This window comes from Papilio xuthus, unplaced genomic scaffold, assembly GCF_000836235.2.
Source record: "Papilio xuthus unplaced genomic scaffold, Pxut_1.1 DF829758.1, whole genome shotgun sequence".
Classification (NCBI taxonomy): Eukaryota; Metazoa; Arthropoda; class Insecta; order Lepidoptera; family Papilionidae; genus Papilio; species Papilio xuthus.
The window spans coordinates 1,804,958-1,815,989 of NW_013528891.1; the positions used below are offsets into that span (position 1 = coordinate 1,804,958).

Genomic DNA, 11,032 nt, shown 5'->3' on the forward strand with positions numbered 1-11,032 from the left:
ATTAAGCGTATACAGTTCAATTTACAATGAAACATAACTCGTTATTGTGAAAGAAACCTTATCGGTTTTGTTTAAGGTTTATTTTGCTTTAAATTATTTAGTTGCGCAAGGTTGATAACATAGTAAAGTTGCACATACATATTCTTATGAATGGGACAGTTAGTGGGGAAGGACAAAGTTCAACTAGTGATGTCTTTTATTATTAAAACGTTATGTTATTAAACTTTGTATTTAAATTCAATCTCTAACTTATAAAAAAATTATTGAGTTGTGTAATATTTTGCACTGTCTATATTCTCGAAAAAATAGAGTTAATTGGTTGTGTAAACTTCTAGAACAATTGAAAGAGAAAAAAAATATTTTTTTCGAAGAGAATTATAGAAACTTATTTTATTCGATTGTTTTTGGAATTAAATTTTAATAATTTCAAATCTAATTTCATTTTCGTTTATTTTTCTGCCTTTTAAACCTATTTTTCTAAATTATAAACGAGTAATAGTAGCGAGTAACTGTGTAACTGCTATTTAACTTAGCAAAATAGCTGAACGTTTTTATAACATGTTATAACGGTTATTAAATAAGTAGTCGCAACGCTATAACAAGCTAAACTGAACACTGTATTCAATTTCATTCGGTGTTGATACATTGAGTGTAACGAGACATTGTGTACAGTACACAGTCGAGTTATAAATGTGTAATCTATACACAGGTGATAATTAAAGTAAGTATTAATATTATTTATTGTTTATTTGTAAATGTAAAAGAAAGGTATTTGGAGTTTTTTTATTATTTTGGGGTCATAAAATTTCCATTCAACACCGGTTTGGGTAAAAGTGATTGACCAATATATTATAAATTAGCGATCGCCCGCGACTCCGTCCGCGTGGAATTAAAAAAACGTAATAAGGCTATGTGTTCTTCCAGACTGTTCTATATGTATGACAAATTTCATCGTGATCCGTTCAGCCGTTCTGGAGATACCTTCGAACATACATCCATCTAAACATTCGCATTTATAATATTATTAAGATTCGTTTGTTCAAATTGAATTTGTGTAGTAAAAAATTATCACTATTATTTGCGATCTTTGTAAAATAACTAACATAATAAATGTCAATAAACCTTGTATTTATTTTTATGATGTTTGAAGTTGTTTACTTATTTTTATCAAGAAATGTGAATGTCGTTATACTATCTGTTTACATTGTTATTGTTCAATTGTCCTTTTGGAATTATTCCACACAACTTCTTTTTTTTTTCAATTCCATATTAATGCTCAAGTTGGTAGAGATAGCAAAAAAAATTAACTATAAACAAAGTAAGAATATACGTAAAAATTTATTAAAGCAATTTAAAAAGCAGAATTTAGTCCCAGCCTTTTTCCTTCTAAGGCCTCTTTATTAGTCTACTTTTACCATATTTTTGCTTTTGTCTAAAGTCTTACCTAGCCTTCTAAAAGCTAAGTTTTTTATATAAATGTTTTTTTTTATTAACTTACGAATGTTCTACATTCTTGCAGATTTTTTCGCCAATATGCAAATAGCTTAGAAGTACCAGGATGACAGGAAAGACAGGAGTTAGATTTGAAGAAGCTGAGAAGAGAAAGGGTGTTATTTTAATATTAATTGCTGTGACTATAACATTTCTATCATGGCTGGCGTACGGACATCCGATCATTATGGCCCTCCTCGTGATGCTAGCTGTATATCTGATGACAGGGGATCGATACCAATGGATATATATTTGGAGTAAGACATACAAAAGGGATAGTATGTAAGTAAATTATTCTTATTAACGCCTTACTCGAAAGTCAATTTAGCAAATTGAATACATATACGCTCACTTTTTAGGGGTATACACGATGTCTCAAAAGTCGAAGTCAATCGGGAATCGGGTGATAAAGCAAACAAAAGATTTGTAGAAAATGTCACATTAAAAAATAACGGTCTTTTAACATGATTTGATATTTTTTAGTAGCTCTTATGTTTTGCTTTGTCAACCGATTTCAACGTCGACTTTTGGGACATCTGTATATGTACATACATCCTGTATATGTTTATAACAATCTAAACGTCTATATTCAGAAGAAATTCAAAGGACAACGCGAAATGCGAAAACAAACGTACCGGGTGTTATGAGCAGTTGTGTCCAATTACAAACGACCGCAATCAACCACAATGCAATCGACGCCTTGAGTTTCTGTTACTCTGGTACCATCCGGTATAGACTGGCTTTACAATGAACGTAGTAAAATTTCCATGAAATTAAAGTTAAATTTTATTAACACAAAGAATTTAAAATTTGCTAAGTTATTCTACATAAATAACTTAATTCCGTTAAGTCAGTCATTATAAATTTAGAAATATTTAAACGTAGAGACAATAATTTAAAGCTGAATCAAAGGACATCTTTAAAAGAAGATTATCTTCGATAAATCCATCTTGTAAAATTCAAAATGGCCGCCCACTTATGTTCAATCTACATGCCATAAATCTATTTCCTGACCGCCACCTGAATTAAAGGTGTGGTAACATTGGTGCGATTCTCCCTTCTCGTCTCGTTGCCGCCAAGCCCGGATGTAATGAATTACCCTATTGTGTCCGTGCCACGTGAGGTGCCCGTCACAATCGCTTAGTGGACCTTGGCCCCTCGTGATATCCCAGTTACTCTGAGGGGGAAATTTTATGCTCTCACATGTTTTTGTCTTTATCGAAATAAATACAAAAACAAGAGAGAAAAGATGTAGTAAACGGTATCCATGGTATGTCTTCGGATATCAGATTATCATTATTAACTACGATTGGAAAGTCGATAAAATAATCCAATTTTATGCGTTCCGTTGTCTCACCAAATCTTCACTCTGTCAATAATGTTGTTCTTACTACGAGAGTACCTTTCTGTATTGTGCTTTTACCCCCACGTGCGTTCGATATCTAGTAAGGCTAGTGTTGCACCAGAACACCGGCACAGTGTCGGATTTTCTTCCTAACTATAGAAGTAATATTTACAAATAAAACAGTAAACTGCTGCTGTATTCCACTATTATTAACAACATGGGTATAAAGTCGTAAGAAGTGGTAAGAGCGTCGGTGGCTCAGGGGTTTTAACACTTGACTTGTAATCTGCAGGTCCTAGTTTCGAATCCCGCCATGTACTTTTGTTTTTCAATTTCCGATTTGCATACGTACATTTATCGTTCTTACGGTGAAGGAAAACATCGTGATGCAACCTGCATATATCTGCGACGAAATTCAAATGTTTAGTCAACCAACCCGCACTGGGCCAGCGTAGTTGACTGTGGCCTAGTCACCCCTAACTTAGAGTAGGCTCCGAGACCCTCCGTGGGGACGTGTAGCGAGCTGATGATGATGATGTACATATAAATTCATGTCTTGTCTTTCCAGCGGTCTTCGTGTTTTATTAGAGACAATGTTTAGAATATGGGTATGGGAGAGACAGGGGATCACAGTGGTCACCAGATGGACAGAAGTTGCCAAGATGAATCCTGATAAGAAAGCATTTGTTATGGATGATAGATTTCTGACATTTCGTGAGGTAACTTCTTTTACATGATACTAATACAGTCTTATTTATAATCTAAACTCTAGTTAGTAATAGGTAAAATAGTAATTTGGGGGCTACTAATTGTTTCGAAATATTATTGTAAGTTTATCAAAATATTTTTTTGGTAACCACTACATTCCTATGTTCACCAGGGTGACGAATTCAGTAATCGTATAGCTTGGTACTTCAAGCGACAGGGTTTTAAAGCTGGTGAAGTGATAGCCCTATTTATGGAAACTCAGCCAGAATATGTTTTTATTTGGCTCGGATTGGCCAAGATACGTGTCACCAGTGCACTGGTCAACAACAATCTGAGAGGAATCCAGTTGATATATTGTTTAAAGATCGCTGGATGCAAAGCTGTTATATTTGGAGATGAAATGGCTGATGGTAAGTATTTTTACTTTTTTATTACGTCTCTACTTTGGTTAGCATTATCTTTCTCTGCGTATGTTCCTATTTTATCACTTTAAGGTAAAAAAACATTTTAAAATTTTAACATCTCAAAATAGGTTATATATATTCTGCACTTCTTAATATGATTTTTATTGTAATGGATAATCTGTAACTTCAATACCATCCAAAAAATCTTCTTTCTTTACAATTCCAGCTATAAAAGAAATCCAACATGAAATAAGGGATATACCTTTGTTCCAATTCAATTCACCTGATCGTCCGAATGCGCCTCTAGTCCAAGACACGTCGCCTTTAGCCAGCGAGCTGGCTGAGATGTCGACAGAGGCTTACATAGATACAGACGTAGCTAAGCCCAGAGATACATTGATGTATATATATACAAGTGGTACCACAGGATTCCCCAAAGCTGCTATTATAACTAACATCAGGTACGTCATTACTCTACACTACTTAATAAATACTAAAATAAAACCATTTGAAATTAAATGACAAGCTTTTATTATGTTCTTGTTAATTAAAACTAAAAATGAAAAGGCTACTCGTCAAGACGATTTAAATGAGCCCCAACTTGATGTGGTTGCGTCGTTTCATTGTTTAGTTCCTATAGCCATCTTCCAGCTCCATCGTCAGATCAGCACCATGACATAATATTGCATTGTCACATTTACGCATGTAGATATCTCCTGATCCCACTGGGAGTGCATACATCAGCTCGTCTATCATCAGCTGATGTGGTATACGATCCGCTACCACTGCACCACACAGCAGGCGGCGTGCTAGGTGCCGGCCAGGGTCTCGTGCTCGGCTGCACTGTGGTGCTTAGGAAGAAATTCTCAGCTTCAAATTATTGGAGTGATGCTGCTAAACATCGATGCACTGTAAGAGTTAATTACCATCTAAGTTCTAGTTACACACTAAAATTATGAGCATCCTAAAAGTATATTAGAGAAAATGATGGTACATCTGTGCCTCCGAACTCTTTTCTTCAGCCTGTCCTTTTTCCTATGGAGGGTTGGTATTATTACTCTTCAATAAATCTCTATCAGCATATCTGAATAAACCCCTTTCTTATGCATATCCTCTAGCCCCAAGATTCTTTAGTCACCTACTAACTTACCCGTTCTTCTGCAATTGTTTATCATTGTTCTTTAAATTTTCGTTACCATATCCAGGTGGCCCAATATATAGGTGAGATCTGTCGCTACTTGCTCGCAGTACCCAAAGGTCAGCACGACCGAGCTCACAATGTGAAAGTGATAGTCGGCAATGGCCTACGTCCTCAAATATGGCAGGAATTCGTCGACAGGTTCGGTGTGGAACGTGTATTGGAGTTTTATGGTGCCACTGAAGGGAACAGTAATCTTGGTAAGTGTTGTGTTATCAGCATAATTGTCCCCATCGAGGCCATCTGGTCTAAACCAGTCTTTCCCAAAGTGGGCGATAACGCCCCCTTGTGAGCGCTGCAGGTCTCAAGTTGCGGGTTATAGTTAAAGTTACGTTTAGAATTCTCCGTTAATATACATAAATAGGTCACAATAATTAATTAATTCAATTTGAAGTTATAGTTGTTTTTGAATATGTGAAAATATGGGCGCGCTAAAAAAATTTATTCTCAAAGTGGGCAGTAGACAAAATAAGTTTGGGAACCACTGGTCTAGACACTCCAAATTTGGTAAAGTTAGGAAAGACATGGTCATTGTTAACCACGCTGGCGTAGTGCAAGTTGTCTTCGCCCGTCTTTGAACTTTATTCCAGAAATTTGCAGGTTGCATCACTTTTGATGTTGATGTTTGACTTGTTGATGTTTTCTTACATTAAACATCTTACATTAAACTTATAAGTTATCTTGTTCATAATCTAGTCAAACATTGAATTAGTAACCCATCCTCTCAACCCATGACTTAATAAAATAATTAAACCAAACTATCTCAAAAACTTCCTATTATGTATATATTTAAATCTGTTCTATTTCAGTAAATCTAGATTCGAAAGTTGGTGCCATTGGCTTTTTAAGTCGTCTCGTGTCCTCGATATATCCATTGACGCTTGTAAAGTAAGTACAAAGTGATTTTCTGTTACTTATTATTTGTTCTGTTTTACAATGCGAGATGTCTTTCACAGGTGTGATGAGATAACTGGTGAGATCTTACGCGATGAGAATGGAAGGTGCATCACATGTGGTCCTCATGAACCAGGTGAGTTGTAGCAATAATAAGTGTAATAGTGGTAGGCAACAACAACATCTGATGCAAGCTGGGCCTAGCCTAGTGCAGCACAACCAGACAGAAGACACGCGTCAAAGCGCAAAATTCCAAGTACAGTCTGATGAGTGTGCCTGCCTCATTTGAGTCTTCTTGGAATGAATTTGATGGAGGATGAGAAGCATTTGAGGGGAAAATATTATCTTTCTGTCTTCTTCATAGATTAAAGGTAGGGCAACGCATCATTGCGGGATGCCTATGGGCAGTGGTCACTAGGTGTTTGTCACCTTTTGCTATAAAAACTTCGTTAATATCTCCATGCTGTAGTGTGGTGATATCAACTAATTTATGACATAACTCAAAACATCATTTAGGTATTGTGAGATTGCTTGTAAACTTGTATAAAAACGGCTAAACACCGATGTATATTTGTCCGGTGGCGGCACCGACTAGTTTCGAGCCCATCGGGGGCCCTTAATCAGTGTGAGTGGGACTGGTATCACTTCGCGGACGCGGCCCGAGCGATGGGCTCGAAACTAGTCGGTGTCGCCACCAGACGAATATACCTTAGTGTTTAGTCGTTTTTATATAAGTTTATTGCAATGTCTCACGAAAGTTTGAATAATTTAATAGGGTTGCTTCTTGGTAAAATTGATCCGAAGAAAGCGATCCTAACATTCTCGGGATACGCTGACAAAACCGCATCAGAAAAGAAGATGGTGCGTCACGTGAAGGTGGAGAATGATTGTTATTTCAACACGGGTGATATCCTTGTTATGGATCACTATGGATACTTCTACTTCAAGGATCGAACAGGAGATACGTTCAGGTAAAGATATTTCTTAATCGATTGTTTCAAAGGATTCTTTTTTTTGTAAACAAAAGCGTCAATATTCAAATCCCATTAATATTCATCTTAATACGAATATTTACTGTGGGTTTCTGAGACCTAAATCGTTGTTTAAAACGTGTTGTTTTATTTTATCAAAGATAATGACAAGGATGATTATGTTTTCAGAAATTTTTATCTCAGAAACCAACACTTAATGTGTTTCAAATTGTTACGAAATGAGAGGGTCAAAAATTCTAACTTTATGTGTTGTTAAATTTTGAACTTTTTATTTTGTCTATGGATTTATGATAACATTATTTAGATGGCGAGGTGAAAATGTATCCACAGCTGAAGTGGAAGGTGTCATCAGTAATTTGGTAGGATTGAAGGATGCAGTGGTGTATGGTGTTACTGTAAGTATGAATATTTATAATATTAATACTTTTTTGTAGTTTTTAGTTGTGTTGTGTGTTTTCTTAATGGATGTTCTTAACACTATGATTAATTAGGACTTTAGTCAAAAAACATACCCTAAAAAATTCGAAAAATTAATTTAATGGACGCTATATGATGGAAATCCACAGTTTTCTATTTATCTATACATATTTATACAATCGGTGTGTCTGTTTGTAATATCAAAATGTAATTGTAATACAAAATCATATTTCGTACATGTGATATATATTTGCGTTGCTAATAACGAAAATGCAATTGTTAAAATTTTTGTCCGTATGTTTGTCCGTAAGGCTGCGTTTGTTCCGGATAATCTCCGGAACGGTTGGACTGATTTTGACGGGACTTTGACGGAAAAGTAGCTAATGAACACGGGCATGTTATAGGCTACTTTTTAAAATTCTGTGCTGACGAAGTCGCGGGTGATCACTAGTCTAAGAATAAATTAAAAAATACCGGTTATAGCGTTTATGACAAATATTTTAATTTAAATGCCTTACATTTCCAGATACCAAACGTAGAAGGTAAGGCTGGGATGGCTGCTATCGCAGACCCAGATAAAAAACTAGATATTTCAGAACTTTATAGAGGTATAACTACATCTTTACCTATATATTCTAGACCTGTATTCCTTAGGATATTACCTGAGCCCCCTCTGACTGCGACATTTAAATTAAAAAAGAAAGAATTAATTAAACAAGGTTTTAATCCTAGCTTACATAGTGATCCGATATATTTCCTTGAAAAGACTGGTTATGTTGCTTTGACGGAAAAATTATATGACGATATTGTGAAAGGTAATGTTAGGCTGTGATTTGAATGATCTAAAATATCCTGTGTGATTTACAGTGGGTTTCTGACACCAAAATTCTCGCAAACATTTTATCTGTTTTATATGGAGTGCTTGGTATCAGAAATCCGCTGTTAATTTTTCTAATGTTGTATTGGTAAGAGAAATACTCGAAAATTTATTTTTATTTTTAAAACAATTTATTACTTTTTAATATGTACAATGTTTTAATTTATATATTTTGATGGAAATATCGACTTTTATTTTTATTAATTTTGTCTCCATAACAATTCAATTTCTTTTTGTTTTTTTTATTTTAAGGGGGTAATATAAACGTTTAGAAAGAGAGAAGAAATGTTAAAAATTAACAAAAAAATTAAATGGGAATTGAAAATTATATTCACATATTTTGCTGGATGACAATGTCTATGGATTTATTGTATTATAGTTTTTTTTCATAATTTCTCATTTCCATTGAAGATTTTATATAAAGACATTCGAATAACAAATATGTTGGTTGATTATTAATATAAAATATTATTTGTTGCTTTTGTAAGTGTATGATTTACCGTGAGTTTCTGAAAAGAAAATCTCTGTATAAACAAGATAACAATATATTTTGAACTGAGATTTCAGTCTCAGAAACTCACGGTTAATGTGATATTTACGTAAGACTATATGTAGATATACAAATTAATATACATGTTCAAATGCAAAAGTTTAAATTAATGGATGGATGGATAAACTTGTTTGAACGTATCTCCGGAACATAAATTAAATTAAAAACCATGATTACATACCACATATATTTTTATTACAATGGGGTTACATTTATACATTTATGGTTTTTAAAAATACGTACGAACATACAAAATATGTAATATTGGTCTAATCTATGATTTTCTTTAAGACGGGACTAAATGTCCATATCCACTGATGTTATTGCGACTGCCATGCGACAGTGGAAAGTGATTAGAGTCGCACGGCTTGTTGCTCAGTGGAAATGTACACTAAATACGAACGGGTTTTTGCTACATTTCTTCTGTTTTGGTGGCAATACAAAAATATTACATTTATCATTAATATCGTACAAAATATATCAGTGAGCATTTTCTCAATGAGAAAGAATTAATTAAAAATATATTGTTGTCTCTTTCATTCAACGAGAGTGAGAGAGATGGTTATATTTTCTTAAAGACTCTTAAAACGCACTTTATGAACTGTTGCGATTTTAGTACTAAAAATAAAAAGAATTCTAAATTACCTCTCAATTATTTGCTCTCCCTTTGTAGTAGTTTGACTAATTTTTACTTATTCACCTTGATTTCTGATATCAAAATCTTTGTATAAAACATATCTTCATCCCTGTCATAATCTTTGACAATACAGAGACAACTATATCTTTTAAATAGAGATTTTGGACTCAGAAAACCACAGTCATAGTGCCTTGCACGAATATTTGCGAGAAATTACTCGTAACGTTATCGACAAGTTCGTAAATCTTATACAAGATGTGATATACTTTTTCGATGACGTTACGAAGCCGCATATCGCAAATATTCGTGATAGACCCTTTGGTTCAATATCTGTGCTAATGAATTTCAGCTTTATTTAGCTATTATTAACTTTTTTGCCACAATATGAACATTTATAATGATAACACTTTTTATTTACAGATTTTTTAGCACATTTATAATATTTTGAAATATATTTAATATCAATTGACAACAAAATAATTAATTTTTACTCTGTACATATATTACAACCCATGCACGATAACACAATCATTTGAATTGCGAACTTTCCCTTATTTCCGATTGTAAGCTATTTCTAATCGAGCATAATATATATACTAGCTCGTGGCTGTGACATTATCAGATTTAGGTGTTATGTTATCGTTCACGAATAGTGAATTTACTATACAAAATACTTATATAAACTACTTAAGGTTGTACTGTTTTGACATTGATTGAGGGGCGCTACTGAGCTCTCCTAACTTAGTTTCACTTCCGCTCATATGCGGGACTAGGAGTGTATTCGTTTCGAATCGATTCCATAACGAACTTCAAAAATGTATGGAACTGTCGCTCGTCAATCACAAGACTTATCGAAAGTTATTGTCAGTTCTATACATTTTTGAAGTTCGCTATGGAATCGCTTCGAAGCGAATGCACTTTGTAGCTCCATTGGTCAGATAACTTTGTCTGTCTACAACTTAGTAACTAATATATGTTTCTACAGGTAAATATATTAGAAATCTTGTATCCTAATTAAATACGTCACTAGTTTCAAGTAGATAACTATGGGTAATTACAATAACTATATTATCTATAAAAATATATCTACATTTATAAATTTGAACATTTAGCTATCCAATAATGGATATATAACCGAGATGGAGTATTTTATACAATTTTAAACACCGAGGGAATTAACAGCAACAAAAGGCTTTCCGACGTTCTTGCAATGAAGGAAAACAACGTGATGCAACTTGAACATAGAAGCAAATTAATTTCAAAGATAAAAGAAAAGAGAAAATGGAGGCGACGCAAAAAGTAGATTGCGGAGCTTCTTTGGCCACACTAAAAGATGGTCTCTGTCTACACATCTGGGTTACAGGCAGGTTAAGTTGTACAAAGGCCTCCGGGGGCATTTTTGCCTCAATTTTATGCTCCGGATTTAGTATCTATAGGTTATTTATGTATACAGAAATATTTTGTTATCTACCATTTTACATCTTTATAAACGTTAGTTTAACTATACAGTTATAACTGT

General features: G+C 34.0%; 1 protein-coding gene across 3 annotated transcripts; it reads left to right on the forward strand.

Moving 5' to 3' along the window:
- Nucleotides 1-470: 470 nt before the first annotated feature.
- On the forward strand, nt 471-8,564 carry Fatp3 (Fatty acid transport protein 3). Of its 3 annotated transcripts, none has more exons than XM_013306360.1 (12): nt 471-721; nt 1,544-1,773; nt 3,405-3,555; nt 3,717-3,954; nt 4,175-4,409; nt 4,658-4,859; nt 5,154-5,346; nt 5,956-6,034; nt 6,103-6,176; nt 6,816-7,011; nt 7,337-7,427; nt 7,976-8,564. In XM_013306360.1, exons 2-12 carry the CDS (start codon nt 1,559-1,561, stop codon nt 8,279-8,281), a joined length of 1,980 nt encoding a protein of 659 aa, XP_013161814.1. In that variant the 5' UTR covers nt 471-721; nt 1,544-1,558; the 3' UTR covers nt 8,282-8,564. The 3 variants fall into 3 exon arrangements, with proteins under 3 accessions (XP_013161814.1, XP_013161823.1, XP_013161806.1); XM_013306352.1 differs by having other exon boundaries at nt 472-721; nt 1,520-1,773; XM_013306369.1 differs by lacking the exons at nt 7,337-7,427; nt 7,976-8,564 and having other exon boundaries at nt 1,520-1,773; nt 6,816-7,015.
- Nucleotides 8,565-11,032: the final 2,468 nt, after the last annotated feature.

What these genes read in the sequence shown, in the direction of transcription:
- Fatp3 (XM_013306360.1), top strand. Translation starts at nt 1,559, where the DNA reads ATGACAGGAAAGACAGGAGTTAGATTTGAAGAAGCTGAGAAGAGAAAG. An exon ending in ATGTGGTCCTCATGAACCAG is followed by an intron (nt 6,177 to 6,815) that starts GTGAGTTGTAGC and finishes ATAATTTAATAG; the next exon opens with GGTTGCTTCTTGGTAAAATT. An exon ending in CGAACAGGAGATACGTTCAG is followed by an intron (nt 7,012 to 7,336) that starts GTAAAGATATTT and finishes AACATTATTTAG; the next exon opens with ATGGCGAGGTGAAAATGTAT.